A 15,574-nucleotide genomic window follows, 5' to 3' on the forward strand; every position below is an offset into this window, starting at 1 on the left:
ACAATTACCAAAATTTTTTATAGTCTATAACCCTCTTAATAAGTACTAGTATTACTCTCATAACTGTGATATAATTAAAGCCTGATTTATATAGTCTAGGCCAAAACCAAGGAAACTCAACAACCACCATAACACCAACTGCCACAATCCCAGAGGGTGCTTCTGCATTGCTCTTGGGCCTAGAATGTTATAATAGTGCGAATATTGATTTCCCTTTTATTTGAAGGCAAATGAAAGATTTAATGGCGAACTATGATCCTTTCCTTTCTAATTATAAAAACTGCTAATGCCAATAGGAGAGATCAAATTATAGTGTGGGATGGAAAGCTGTGGCTTGAGTAATACTGGAAATACAATAATTGGTAATCTAAGGCAATGATAAAATCAGACAGAAAACCTAGCTACGTGTATGCTATAAGCAATTTCCAAACAAAGCATGTTTGATGTAGAAATATTATATTAGAATTGTCCTTACAACTCAGTCACAAATTTGAAAAGTAGTGCTGTTGTCAGGTAGATCCCAGCAATTATTTTTAATAGTGTTTATGCATAAACACATAAAAATGCAATGAACATGGTTTGAGACAATTTTAAATTATTTCACTAGTTAGTGGATTCTTTTTTTCCTATTTGCAAAGAGCTTTTGTGACACTTTCATAACCATTTGGTGGAAACACTTGCAAAAAATGCTTTTGCAGTTAAAATGGTCAAATTGTTTCCAAACATTTTTACCAAAAAATAATATTTTTATAGTCAAGAAGTCTTGGTATAACGATATCTGTAGCTTCTTTCATGTTTTTTTTTTTTTTTTTGTCTTTGAGGAACCACTAACATAAATCCTATCCCTTCAATAGTGTTTTTTATCATTATTGGAAATTGTATTTTTATCATTCAGCTTCTTCATAACTCTACAATAGATTTACTAAAAGTTCCTCACAAAATGTTATGAGCATTCAAATACACAGCATATATCTTCTTTTAATGTTTTAGATACTAAGATTATTGTTTTTAAAATTTAGCAAAATTGAATTAATAGAAAAGGATAAAACCATTCAAATAAAATGAGGTACTTTAATATTTTCATCTTTAATACTTACTTTATATTTTCCAAATAATGGGTGTCTTCCCCCAGTTATTAACATATCGTCTTCACGATCAAGAACAAGACGAATGGGGTGACCAGTTCTAAAGAAAACAAATCTTAGATCCTTCACCCATCCCACCTACCCATCCATCCATGTAACCATCTGCCATCTACCTACCTATTTATCCATCTCCTCATTTAACTGTCTACCCACCCATCCATCTATTCACCTTATTCAGCTACCGTCCACCCTCCCAGCTGTATATCCAACCATTCATTTAACCATCCCTCATATATTAACTTATCGATAGCATTCAGTGAGTGCATACAATATGCTAGGCACTGTTTTGAACTGATGTATGATTAAATTCCTATTGTCTCTGTGTTCTATAACTCAGTGTTTGGAAATCTAGCCAAAAGGGATTAATGTCACATGTCAGTTAACTTATGTTCTCATGACTTCAAATTTGACCTTCACCTGGATTCATTCATTTTGCATGTCCCACCACCAGTTACAGAGGAGAAGGAGTATGAACAGAGAAATGCAAACTTAACAAGACAATGGGAAAAACAAGGCCAAGCACTTGGCCTAGGATATCTGGGTTAGCGTTTTTGTTTTCATTCATGAGTGCTACTGTGTTGGCCAGGTTGGGCCCTTGGGCAGCTAGAAGGTTCTGTATCTCTGGGGCAGAGGTGCCCAGACTTTGGAGTGCAGAAGAATCATCTGGAGTGCTGCTGAAATGCAGATTCCTGATTGGATAGGTTGGAAGGGGCCCTAGAATCTGCATTTTCCTCAGTGGTTCTGATGCAAATGTCTCCAGTTACATGTTGAAAACCATGATTCTAGAACAAGGTTTCCTGGTCTTCTTTAATGGTGAGGACCACCTGGGGCATCAATTAAATGTACAGTTTCCAGGTCCATTTCCTGGTGATCCTGAGTCAGTGGGTCTGGGATGGGGAGGCAGGAGTTTCTATGTGCCCAGGAGACCCTTATTATCAGCAGTTTGGGAACACTGCTCTGGGGACCACTTAATGCATGGCAGGTGTGTGCTAAGGCAAGGTTGTAGCTTAAGGCACTGGTTCCCAGATTGGATTGCACAGTGGAACCACTGGGGAAGTTTTAAAATAGACTGATGCCTGGGTCAATATGGGGCAGCCTAGGTATTGGGATTTAAATGCACTCCAGATAACTCCAACGTACAGTCATGTTTGAGAAATCTTAAGTGCACAAAACCTGGTGGGAATACAATGAATGAATGATCCCTTGCTGAGTCCTTGGTGGGTGTGAATAAAGCTTTGTTATGGAAAAAACTGGGGATGGGATTCCGATCCTGCCTCTCACAGCAAAATGGGACACATATCTGAGTGCTTTGGGACCTTTGAACTACATTGAAGTTGTTGAAGGAAGCAAGACCTTTGAACTTTGCTGGATGATTGGGGCTTGAGAAACAGAGAAACAGAGAAACAGCCACAAAAAATGAACAAGGAGCAGAAAAGCCAGCACCATGAACTGCAGAAAGAGTGAAGGAGCGAGACTTCCAGGCTGAGGTGAGCCCAGGGGCTCTTTTTGAGGAGTCACGTGTCTGTCGAGCACACAATGAAGAACCAGCCCTTCCCAGGAGAAGGGAGGCAGAGGGTGGCAGCCTTTCCTTCCTCGCCCCACCCTGTCTGCAGGTGAGGATAGGAGGGAAAAGTAGGGGAGCAGCCTCCCCCTTGGCACTCCACTTGGGCGGGTGACTTGCCCTGCTCCTAAATGGGTCCCCTTCCCTGAAGCTCAGGACAGGGCAGCCCCAGCCCTGGGGGTATTCAACTAATAATACCACTTTTCCCTTTGATAGCAAATTAGCCTGTTCAAGGTTCAACGTGCATCTGACTTTTCCACTAACTCTAAGAAAGTGGATAGTATTATCCACAATTCTGCAGAAAAAGAGACAGAAGGCTGAGTTGCCCAAGGACACTCAGGTGGTTGTAACAGCAGTCCAAGTGACTCCCAGGCCGCTAATCTGCCCTCAGCTCTGTGCATCTGATGGCCTCTCGTGACCCCAAGTGCACTTACTTGATGGCGCCCACAGCCGCAATAGCCCCGAATACAGCTGGTCTTCCTACCTTCCCGCCAAAACCTCCACCCACTCTTTTTACGTGACAGGTGATCCTGTTGATGGGGATGTTTAAAGTAGAGGACACTGTTTTCTGTAAAATGTAGGTAATGCGAAAGTTTTACAAGAGTGAAATGGCAAAGAAGACTTTTTGCTTCCTGAAACACATCACAGCAAAATTCATCCACATCTACTGTCAGAAAAAAAACTAATAAAAAACTGAGGTAGCTCTGTCTTAACGGAGCACTATTGAGTTCATAAACATTGTTAATCTTCACGGAATAAACTTTCTAGCAGAAAAATGATATTTTCCAAAAGGGAAACGGTCAGAGTCCTGGATTCCTGTCAGTAGCTGGAATCCTAGCCAAAAGCTTACACCCAAAGTCCTAGCAGGGTGAAAACCAGCAAACTCCTGACAATCTACTAAAGAAGATGTTTGCAGCTGAAACCTGGAGCGCTTTGTGACTGGAAAAAAAAAACATGAAATGATGCGTTTACTCCGAAGGTTACTTGTAATGATTATTTTGGGGAAAAATCAAGTACAAAAATAATTGGGTTGCCGTCCAATCCCAATCACATTTAAGCGTGAAGCCAGTGGAAGTTCTCTATACACTGCAAGTGACTGTGGCTGCTCTTTTATTTACTTGACCCAACCAGAAAACATAAAAAAAGGTTCTGGGGTCTTAGCTGTTCTGCTGATGTCCAGGACTTGGATTCTAAGATTCTGCAGGCAAAATGGCAGCCACCTGGGAGGCCATGGAGGCTGAAGGCCGTGACGGAATTAGGAAGTTGGGGGAGGTGGAGGCGACCCCGGATCTCACCTGCACGTGGGCTGGATCCTGTGTTGACACATAAATGTCCAGTTCTTTGTCCTCTGTCTTTGGAATAACAAGCACTCTCTGGGTTTCCATGTAAAAGTGTTCCTGTCCTCCAACATGGACCTCTCCTGTTAAGTGCAAGCACAGGGGAAGCCCTGAAGGTGTTGCTGGTTGGGAACTGCCACATTGGGGAATGTAAAAGCAGGCGACAGGGAAGGGTAGAGCTCAGTGGTAGAGTGCATGCTGACCATGCATGAGGTCCTGGGGTTAGTCCCCAGTACCTCCATTAAAAATAAGTAAATAAACCTAATTATCTCTCCCCAGCCCCTTCAATTTTTTTTTTTTTCCCAAAAGCAAGTGAGACGTGGCCTGGCCAGCTGGATTTGTCTTGACCAAGGGACTGCTGGATGAGGCATCTGTCCTGTGACAACTGAGGCCATCTCTTTCAGAGACTGCGGTTCTGGATAGCAAGTTGAAAGTGTCTGCTTCCATGCCTCACTCTGCCCTTGACCAATCAAAGTCCTAGGATTTTTTTTTTCTATTCTGTTGCTCTGTACCTTCCACCCTCCAAGCAACATCCACACAACTTGAAAGGAAGCGACAGGAGAGAACTTTGGCAAAGTGCCAAGACTTTAGAAGATGGTCTTTCTGAGAGGAAATCACATGCTCTCAATGTCTGCGTCAGAATAGAATCACACAAAGATTCTATGAACTATCTTGGGTCACTTACCTTCAACGATTTGATCGACTTTTTCAAATGCCTCCTCAATGTTTCCTTGTTCAAGTTTTTTTTCAGGGCAGAGGAATGAATTGTGTTTTATGGCATCCTGAGTAACAGGAAAAAAAAAAAACCCCACAAAGCCAATTCTTTTTATTGTTTTCTTTTACTGGAAATTTTTTCTTACTCAAAAGCCAGTAAACTCCTGAAAATAGCCATCTGCTAGGACACATGGAAGGTGTCAGGCAAGTGAGTAGCAGAGAAGCAGACTTGCCGCAGGGATGAGATGTCAGAGGAAATGCCTTCTACGTAGAGAGAAAACCAATGAGGATTAGAGAAACATTAAGAACTGAGGTCTGGGGACACTAGGATGGTCCAGGATGGTAACTACTCATTTCTCATTTTTAGTGTGGCTCTCCAGGGAACAGGTGAGGGGTCCAAATGCAGAATGAGTGTGGTTCGGGGCCTGCCCTTTCTCCCCTCTCCCTGAAGAAAAATACTTGTATCAGACCTGTGTCTTGTACTGGAATGAGACTGTGCTGAGGGGGAAGATTCAAGTCCTAACGCATTTCTGAGGCAATAAAGTCCAACAGAAACGGTAGGAAGTTTGCTCATTTCTTTGCATATTTGGTACATCTCATAAGGGCCTTTCTAGCTCTTTGATCTTTTTTTTTTTTTTCCAAAAATAACATGACCTGACTCACATATGAAGACCAGAAGCTATCTCATTCTGAGGTTCTGAGGGTTGACCTTCTGACAGCTGATCCTCACTTAGCCTTTAGGCCCGGGTGTTTTCCATGCTTCACAATGGCACCTGTCTCCTGCATTGTACTCGCCAATGGCCTTAAGTCCATCAGCTTCCTTTTTCTTTTCTTTCTTTCTTTCTTTTTTTAAACAATTAAGTACATCTTTACTGATACATTTAAGCTTAAGTTATAATTACTTGGTGAAAGACCATGACCACATAGGATTTGTCCAGCTGTGCAAAGCTATTTCAGCATTCAAAAATCAAGCAAGGTAATCCAACATATCAACAGACTAAAGAAGAAAAATCACTGATCATATTCCTTGATATAGAATAAGCATTTGACAAAATCCAACACACAATCATAATAAACTCTCAGTAAGTTAGGAATAGATGGGAATGACCTTAAACTGAATAAGCATGTATTAAAAAGCCTATAGCTAATTTGATACAACATTGTAAAATGACTGTAACTCAACAAACAATGTTAAAAAAAAAAAAAGCCTATAGCTTACATCATACTTTTTTAATGGCCAACAATGATCTTTTTAATTCAAGTACAGTAAGTTATAACGTGTCAATTTCTAGTGTACAGCACAACGTCCCAGCCATGCACATACATACATATATTCATTTCTTATACTTAATGGTAAAAGACTGAATGCTTTCCTTCTAAGTTTGGGAACAAGACAATTGTCCACCCTCACCATTCTCTTTTTTCCCCCACCCTCACTATTTTCATGCAACATAGTGCAAGAAGTTCTAGCCCTTGCAAAAAGACAAGAAAAAGAAATAAAAGGTATAAAGATTAGAAAGAAAAAAAAAAAAACCTCTCTATTTGCAGATGATATGATTGTCCATGTAGAAGACCTCAAGGAATGTATTTAAAAAAATTCCTAAAATAAATTAGTTCTGCAATGTTGCAGAATACAACACAAATGTGTCATATGGGTATATAACCTTATTATAACATATGCCATATTTAGTGAGCTCTAACTAGGTGCCAGTTCTGTTCTAAGTGCTTTAAACATATCAACTCATTTAATCTTACAAAGTGACCTTTTTAACACTTTGAATATTGACCAAGTTGTACCTTTTAGACATATTTCAAAAAGGCTCAAATGGTTCACCAAGCCCTTTGAAAATTTTTTATTTTCTTTCACAAAGAAGTAAGTTTTTCTCAACTCAATTGCTATGAACTTGTCCTTTATTGAGTTAGGACCTGCAAACCCCAGTCCACACCTGGCTTTTCTAATCTAAATTCATTATTTTTGTTGGAAGCAGCATCTGCATTCCATCATCTAGACCCAGAAATGAGAATGGGAATTTCTGTAGCATTCCATCACGATAGTCGCATTGCTTCGGGGCTCCACCTTGAAAACATTATTGTTCCCAATAACTGTAATCACCATTTTCCTCAAGTAATAGAATCCCCAACTTCTAATGCATACCTAGCCACCTAGGATGAAACCTGCATCTCCCAGCTCCCCTTTCCAGGTGTGCTGGGTGTGGCATGTGACTAGGTTCTAACACACGAGACGTAGGAAGGTTATGTGCAACTCTGGGAAGTGTCCTTAAAGGGAGGGGACATGCTCTTCTTTGTCATCTCATTCTCTCTGCTGACTTCATGGCCAGAACTTCAGGAGCCATTGTGGACCAAAGTGTGACCTGGAGACTGGAAACCATGCAGGACGGAGCAGCTAGCTGCAAGGGGCTGAGACCCCTGACATCAGAACCCCCCCGAAGCCTGGGACCCACCATTTGTAGACTTTCTGAATGTGAGAGGGAAAGAAACTTCTACTTTTCTTCCTGTTTCTTGGAGCCAAAGCCAATTTTAATTCATATAAGTAATTATCTTTCGGACAAAGAGGATTTTTCCAGAGCAAACCAGTGAGAAGAACAAAGTAAAGCATGGGCTTAGTCTCATATTAAGAAGTTTATGAAGTGACTTGTGATTCCACAAGTCACTCTTCCAGGAGAGACCAGGCAGCCTGCTTACCTGGGTGGTGAAGATTACCGGCTCCTGGTCTTGATAGGTTATCTTTATCTTTTCAATTGCACGCTTGGCCTGCACATCTGATCCTGCAACCACGGCACAGATGATCTGGCCCACACAAAGGACCTGCGGAAAGTACATGCGTGAGGCAGGTAGAAAATTCTGGGCAGAAGTACTGTGAGCGCCAACCTACCAACAGCTGGTGTCTTGGTTATCATGGTGAAGAGTGAGAATGACATTGGAGTCACCTTCGACTACATGTGCTTGGCTAAAAAAGAAGTCTTTTAAATTTTAATTAAAAAATTAATTCAAATAATACAGATCATTCCACTGGCCATTTTACTAAGTGAATGTAAGCCCCAGCATGGATGTGAGATTGGCTGTGACCTGCATCTGCTGTGTCCTCTGTCAAGGTCGGTTCATACGTGTTGCCTTTATGGTGTCATTTTGGAGTTTAAAGATAAGGAAAGTATTTTTTTTTTTTTTGTACAATGTAATTCTTGTGTTTCCCTCCACAATCCCCAGATTCGTATGTTGCAGCCCTAACCCTCAATGTGACTGTTCCTGGAGATAAGACCTTTAAAAAGCTAATTAAGGTAACAAGGTCACAGTGGTAAAGCTCTAATTCCATATGGCTGGTCTTCTTCTAAGAAGAGCGAGGGCCACTAGGGAGGCTCATACACAGAGAAAAGGCCATGTGAGAACACAGGAGGAGGCCATCTGCAAGCTGGGAAGAGTGGCCTCAGGAGAAACCTGCCAACACCTTGATCTTGGACTTCTAGTCTCCAGAACTGTGAGAAAAGAAATTTCTGTTTTTTAAGCCACCCAGTCTGTGGTATTTTGTTATGGCGGCCCGAGCAGATAATATAGCTCTTAAGTAATAGCCAACCTCTTCATCTGGAGTTCAACCGAAAGAATAATGATTTGTTCCATGGCTGGAGGAGACACAGTCTGTGTGACACTCACTGGGATGTGACAAGAGTAGCTAACACCAACTGAGAGTGTTCACATGCCAAGCAGTGTTGTAAGCACTTTACATGTATTAGCTCATTTAAATCTCACAACAACACAATGAAGTGCGTGTTATGATTATTCCCATTTACAGGTGGCGGTATTTTGCAGGCATCACTATACCATTTTACAGGTGATGATACACAGTTCGTGAGCGGTGAGCAAGAACATGAGCCAAGGTAGTCTGGCTCCAAAAGCAAGTGCTCAGTGAATGATTGTAGAACTGAATGAAAAGATCAAAGATGACACGAGTAACTATTAAAAACGGAGTATGTGAAGGTCAGTGGGAGGCGGCGAGGAGAAGGGGAGTTCAGCGTAAATGACAGGGAGTGGCTGTATATTTGTACTCTCCTTTCTAGATTTCTCTATCCTGATACACATCAGTTCCTCCATTTATTTTCCAAATAAGAGTAAATTGACTCAAGAGCACACAGTGGGAAAACTGGGACTTATTTTTCTGTAACGAATTTTCTTTTTGCGATATTATTTTCTGATTCCAGAAGAGCAGATCTATCTGAATAAAGGTTAGGGGTAGAGAGAAGCTAGAAGAATTGGCAACGGAGAGGGCTAGGGGGCGATGGAAAGCTGCCTGGAGGTGGTCTCTCGGTGATGATCTGCACACAGTCACGTGGGAAGGCATGTTCTGTACCTCACCTTATCTACAGCCAACAATTTGTCGTCTTCGGCACCATTGGTGCCTGGAATGTCCTCAGCTGTTACCACATCAACCACCCCGGGTAGTTCAAGGGCCTCAGAGAAATCCACTGATCTGAAAAAAGAGAATTATTTAGGAAGTAGACATCAGCAAGCTTTGAGGGACCTAAACTTGAGGGATGGGTAAGAATCGAGATATATATAACACTGGTCCACCATAGACTCTGACCCATCAGAGATGACCTGCCATACAGCAGGGCCCAGGAGGCCCCCTGCTGGGCCAGGGGTAACATGGTAGCTGCTGGGAGGGGCCAGCGTGGCTGTGGCAAGGGGTAACCTTAGGAAGCTCAGGACGGTGGCCATTTACCATTCAGCAGTGAAGCAGTTCCATGTTTCATCACCAGCTGAATATCAGTCCCACTCAGAGTTACTCCTCTGAGCCACAGCTGAGGCTGCAGTGGGACGATGAGGGGTTGTGAGGTTAGAATGAAAGCCATGGCCCATAACTGTGATTTTTGTTCTCTCTTTCATGACGGTCATTTCCAGGTAGTCTCCCTTCCTCCTTCTGGGGCTGGTGACCTTTTCTTTATTCTTTCCATTTTAGGTTTGGGCTTAAGACATTTCAGGAGAATGGTCACACTCCTCCAAGGGAATCCCCAAGTGTGCTTTTAAAAGGCTTTTTGAAAGCTTTTCATTTACTTACATGATTTTTGCATGGGCTCTGGTACTGGTCACCAAAGCCATGAAAAGTTCTTTATCCACCATAGGGATGTCATCACAAAATATGGCTTCACCTGTGGCATGTTTAAGACCTGATAGGTGCATGATGGGGCGTCCGACTGGATCTTGGAGGGGTTGGTGAGAATCCACACTCTACAGAGGAAGACAAGAGTTTCCCTGGAAAACTTCAATCTTCAGAAGTGGCCTGGCCAATCACCAACACTCCTGATTCAGGACTGAGAAACCAGATGGTCGCCCTCAGGCAACAAACACTGGAGTGGGTCAGATGAGCGTGACAATTTAATGCTGTAAGTAGACTGGGGAACTGTCATTTCAGTCATGTGGCAATGCTTTAGACGGGGCCAAGGTTTTGGCAAAACTGTGAAACAGGTGAAGGGGCGCCCGGCTTCTCTTTTTGGCATCTTTTTCCAAGAGGTATCCCCGGACCCCTTTCTTCCGGAGTTCAGAGGGTCTCCCTGTCTTTCTTTCTTACCATTCCAGTGATCAGCCCATTCACCCATAAAGTGATTATGATAATGAGGCCTAAAGCGATGTAACTCCTGAGGGTGGGGGACCAAAATCTAAGCCCCAAACCTGCTTATCAGCTTGAGCAGGGCCTCTGGTAGGGGATGGGGAGGGGCACAGGGCAAGGAAGTCCACTCAGATCTGGCCTAAAGTGCCTTGGCTGCCCTTGTAGGTGGCACTCCTATCACTGGGAGTACAATGCGATGTAGAAAGTGCTTGTTCTGGAACTCTTCTCAGGGAAGGTCTGTGTGTGTGGAGATGCGGTGGTGGGAGGACTTGTGCTCTAATAGACAGTAATAGATTCCTTCTGAATTGTCCTTCAAGAAGAGAAGGTGCAGGTGCTTGCAGGGCCCTTGTTTTGCTGACTGGAGGTTAAACATTTGCAATCAGGGCCGTAGGCTGGACTTTGCCACTGTCCTGCTCTGTCCTTCCCCCAGGCCTGGCTTACCTACTCTCCAAACAAATCCCCAAAGAACATGAGTTTGAAGAGACTACTGATTATTAGTCAGATGGTCAAACTGCTTCCGGTTGGTTCAGCCCTCAGTGCGCCTTGCGGTAGGCAGCGCAGGCCTGGTCTTAGATCCAGCCTCTCCCACACTCGGTCTAAGCAAAGGGCCAACATAGTAGCAAAAACTAGAAAGTCAGAAGGGAAGATTGCAACTCCGAACTGCTTGCTTGTCCCCATAGCTGCAGCTGTCTTTTAGTTTCTAGGTTTCCATTAAATTAAATTCACTGACCTGGTACATTTGGACTCCCTGGGGTACTGCGACTGGGAAGTCTTCTAGGGCACTTAGGAATCGGTCTGAAATTTCAGGATAACGGCAGCTGCCCTGAGAGATGATGCAAAACAATAAAGATAAACTGATTAGTCTATGATTAAACTGGGCTTTGATTCACGTGAAAGTGACTTGGCTGAAGCAGCCAAGCAACCATGAGGTTCAGGTAGCCCGGGTAACCCAAATCCACGTCGCTTCCCTGGAGTTCACTCCTGTGAATGCATCCTGCCCTCCCTCCCTTTCCACCTACAGCAGACCTAGGCTGAATGGGTGAATCTGACCCTCAAGTCAGCCTGGGGAGGGAGAGGCCAGTCAGCGAGCTGAGCAGAGGCAGGAGGACAAGCAAGGAAATTTGGGGCTGGAGAAGCTATTCCAGAATGAGCTGGAGCTCACTGTACACAAAAGAGCCCAAATCCTGACGGTTTTCCTCAGCAACTCAGCTTTTCTGGGAGAGCTGTCAAACTGGGAAGGCTCTCTGGGCATCACTGAAACACATCGAGTGTCTTGATTCAGAAATTCAGTGGTGGCAAGAATTATTCTGTAAATGTGGTTTGTGAGGGTCTCCATCTGAGCGAGTGAAAGCCAGACACTTTAGGAACACTGGGCTGTTGGGATGGGATGTGGCGGCGGAACAGAGGTGCAAGGTAGGGTGACAGCTGTAATCGTGGTCGGGGGAGGGGAGGGGAGGGGAGCGAGACAATGTTTCACTTTGGTCACTTACTCCAGAAGTTTATAATCAGAAATTCTGGAGAGAAGCTGCTTAAATATTAGCATGTAAATGTTTTAGTATTTCTGAAAAATAAAATTTATTTTACATTTCATATTGAATGTAAAATTCTCGAATAGGCAAAACTAATCTATAGTGCCCAAAGCAGATCAGGGGTTGCCTGGGGGCAGAGGTGGGAGGGTTGCCAGCAGAGGGTCAGAAGGGCACTTTTGAGGGTGATGGAAATGGTCTCCACCTTGAGAGAACTTTGAGGTGGCGGCTACATCAGTTTACACATTTGTCAAAACTCTCTGAATTTAAATAGGTACATTTTATTGTCTAATTTTATTTTAATACAGTTGATTTTAAAAGGAAAAAAACTGCACATGGGAGACAGGGGCCCCATCCTGTTTCCCATGTGGTAAACATCTGCTGACTGAAGACAGCCTGGCATCCTGAGCCTCACACAGCAGCCATTCAGGGCTGAACCCCTGAAGAAAGAGTGTCTGGGAACTGACAGGCTGCCCACGAGACAGTTTGCAAAAGCAGCAGGATGGTTAGGAGCCTATGGCTGCCAAGAGCACATAAAAGCCAGAGCACTTACAGACACCGAGGACAGCTTTACTAGCTTCTTCAATTCCTGCAGAACTTCTAGGTAGAACTTGAAGAAGAAGCTGACCACTAGAGTCCTCTTGAATTCCACCTTCCCCCCTGGAGCCCAGCCTGGGAGGGAGACTTCATCCAGGAGCAGCCTGCAAGCCTCATCCAGCATCAGCTCATCCCAGCGCCTGGTAGGGTTGGAGGCAGGAAGGGACCAGTCAAAGAGCAGTGTCAATGATGTGGCGTGTGCTAGATACCGGATGCTGACGGGTTAGAGACCCCAGAGTCTCATTTATGAGTTGGAAGAGAACTTGGAAATCATCTAATCAAGCCCTTCAGGAAAACTGAGCCTCATGGCAGTGTGAGGATGGGACCCATTCCATTGCTACATGAACCAAGCATGTTCAAGGGCCAGAACATGCTGGATGCAGGCATTAAATAAATAGACCATCAGGGCCAATTCAATTATGAACTGGACAGGACTCAAACTTGGACATTGCCTTTACTGAGGAAGCAATAGGTGCTTCCCTGCATCAGGAGCTGTGGGTACCATTTGGATGTTGCCTGGCCCAGGTTTGCTGGAGTACTGATGTGTACAAGAGCAATGGGTCTGAACAAAGTCCAGGGCCATTTTTGTTACATCCTTCACCTAAAGAGTAGCACCTAATTAATCAAAGTCAGATAAGGTTGGATTCATTCAGCAAAACTACAGAAAGAACAAGCAGTGATTCTATATATAGGAGTTTCCATCTTCCCAGGGCTTTATCAACTCTTGCAGGAACCAAGCTTCCACTTGTTTTTTGACATCAAAGCTCCACCATCAGTGTGCAGGGTTTGTTGCTTACCTCCCTAGGAGCTGCTGGCAGGATTTCTGTGCACTGATGGTGGCAGCCCCAACCCCTCCGTAGGCGATGCTCAGGTCCTCGATGGTGTCTGAGCCTTCTTTGAGGAGGACTCGCATGGCAGCGTTCATGTCAGCCAGGGCATTTTGCTGGCACTGAGCCTGTCGGAAGGCTGACACAAATTCCCACTGTGGAGGCAAAAACCATTTGGAGTTATTTGATATGTCAAAACTAAGAGCAAGGTTTCTGCTTCTTGGTGCCACTAATTAATCACTTAGACTCAATCTAAAGGAACACGAAGGGCACTTGGCACAATTTGAGGACAACTGGGCTGCCTTCTCATTCAAAGTGAGAATGAGATCCTCCCAGAGGTCCATCCCCAAAGCTCCATCCCCTCAAGGAAAAGGGATCACTGTGCACTTTCACTCTGAAGCCAGGATGCCTCTGCACGCAAACCCTGGATCATTTCCACGTGCTCTTATTTCCAGGTGCCATTAACTCTGGTCTCCAGACCCCTTGGTCCCCTGTGAGGATAGAGGAGCCCTCCCAACGCCGGTGCTTTTTTTTTTAAATTTTATTTTATTGAGTTATAGTCAGTTTACAACGCTGTGTCAATTTCCAGTGTAGAGCACAATTTTTCAGTTATACATGAACATACATATATTCATTGTCACATTCTTTTTCGCTGTGAGCGAAAGATCTTGTGTATATTTCCCTGTGCTATACAGTGTAATCTTGTTTATCAATTCTACATATGCCTGTCATACCTACAAATATTGAACTCCCAGTCTCTACCCCCCTCCCCGGCAACCACAAGTTTGTATTCTATGTCTATGAGTCTGTTTCTCTTTTGTATTTACGTTCATTTGTCTTTTTCTTTTCTTTCCAATGCCGGTGCTTTTAAATGCACCGTTTATTTTGTACTAAAACAAAGTATAAAAGAGGTCAACTGCATCTCTTCATTTGTAGAGACTATCCCTTTTCCATTTTGTGAAGCTCATAAAGGCATTGAATAGACCTTTCCAACAGTGGACTAGGGAGTCTCGTATCAGGAGCAAGAGTCAGGTGGGTGATGCTTGCCCCGCTACCCCTCGGCACCATGACCACTGGTGTGTGGACATGGGGTTAAGAGAGGCGGCCGGTGCCTTAAACACAGATGTGTTTCCATCTGTGTGGCCACCGAGGGTGCTGTGTTTGGGTCCGCCTGTTTTTCTGTCTGGGGCCTTTACACAGATGCACACTGGTTTGGGAACACTTTTCAAAGTTTCCATTGCCAAGGAAAAATAAATGAAGATCATTCATGGCTAAAAGCATGACTTAATATATGATTTCCTGCATAACCAAGCTGACTCCTGGCTTTTGACCACAGTGTGTATGTGTGTGGTATTGCCCCTCTCTGGGAAGACCGTCCTCTGGGATTCAGGTACAGTTTTGGGGAGAGGCACAGGGAACAGGGAGTGAGGACAGAGGGTCCCCTCCGCAGCCACTGGGCGGCCACATCCACCCCATGGATCCTGTGCTGGGCGCTCCTGTTCCTCTGACCTGCTGTGGTCAGAGTGGGGAGTGGGAAGGCCCGGCCCCAGCCTCCACTTCCTCGTGGGTCAGGTGGAGAAGCTCATTCCACAGCCAGAGAACTTTAATTTCCGCCTCCCAGAGTCCATGTTGGATGTGAGGGGGCAGGGAAGCGGGACCGCAGGCGGGGGAGGCCCCACCCCACAGCTGAAACAACATTCCCAGATCCACACCTGGAACTGTCGGCTGGAGGGTGGGTGAGGGCCTTGGGGCCGGGCTAGGCCACGGCGGACAGGAAACAGGTTTTCGGGGCAGATTTATTTTCCTTCCATCTGTTTTCAGATTTCTAAAGATGACTGGGCTCAGTTATGAAAAGAGAAAAACAACTCTCAAAAGCGACTGGAGGCATTCTTACCTTTCGAGAGTGAGGGATAGACACAGACTCCAAGATTTCCTCCGGCTTTAGGTCTGCACTTGCCAACCCAGCCAGGAAATGTTTGCTTAGAGGGATCTGCCGTGTGCCTTCTGTTGAAGAAAGTGACATTTCTGCACAGTGCAACAGGAATGTGAGATGCTTCTACACCCTTAAATGTCAGCAGCAGAGAAGAAAAGGTCACCTTTTCCTGTACAAAGTGATGCGTGGATCTGAGCGCGTGGCAGACCAGGCTCCGCGGTTCCCCTCCCCAGGGAAGGGGAGGGGCGGCTCTGAGACCCTGACTCTTGTTAGCACACCTGCTCTGTGAACTTGGTCTCCTCCTGCCCCCAAGGCCT

General features: G+C 44.5%; 1 protein-coding gene across 1 annotated transcript in view; it reads right to left on the minus strand.

Annotated features, from left to right (window-relative positions):
• Positions 1–15,574, minus strand: part of LOC105099170 (aldehyde oxidase 2) — a 70,880-nt gene that overhangs the window by 31,507 nt on the left and 23,799 nt on the right. The window contains exons 13-23 of the mRNA XM_010991954.3: positions 15,219–15,328; positions 13,295–13,479; positions 12,460–12,637; positions 11,105–11,197; positions 9,826–9,995; positions 9,123–9,237; positions 7,461–7,583; positions 4,729–4,825; positions 4,002–4,126; positions 3,141–3,274; positions 1,098–1,185 (exon numbers count right to left, since the gene is read on the minus strand). Of these exons, the coding sequence (XP_010990256.1) occupies positions 1,098–1,185; positions 3,141–3,274; positions 4,002–4,126; positions 4,729–4,825; positions 7,461–7,583; positions 9,123–9,237; positions 9,826–9,995; positions 11,105–11,197; positions 12,460–12,637; positions 13,295–13,479; positions 15,219–15,328 (1,418 nt within the window). The remainder of the gene's footprint in view (positions 1–1,097; positions 1,186–3,140; positions 3,275–4,001; positions 4,127–4,728; positions 4,826–7,460; positions 7,584–9,122; positions 9,238–9,825; positions 9,996–11,104; positions 11,198–12,459; positions 12,638–13,294; positions 13,480–15,218; positions 15,329–15,574) is intronic.

Source organism: Camelus dromedarius, chromosome 4 (genome assembly GCF_036321535.1).
Source record: "Camelus dromedarius isolate mCamDro1 chromosome 4, mCamDro1.pat, whole genome shotgun sequence".
Taxonomy (NCBI): domain Eukaryota; kingdom Metazoa; phylum Chordata; class Mammalia; order Artiodactyla; family Camelidae; genus Camelus; species Camelus dromedarius.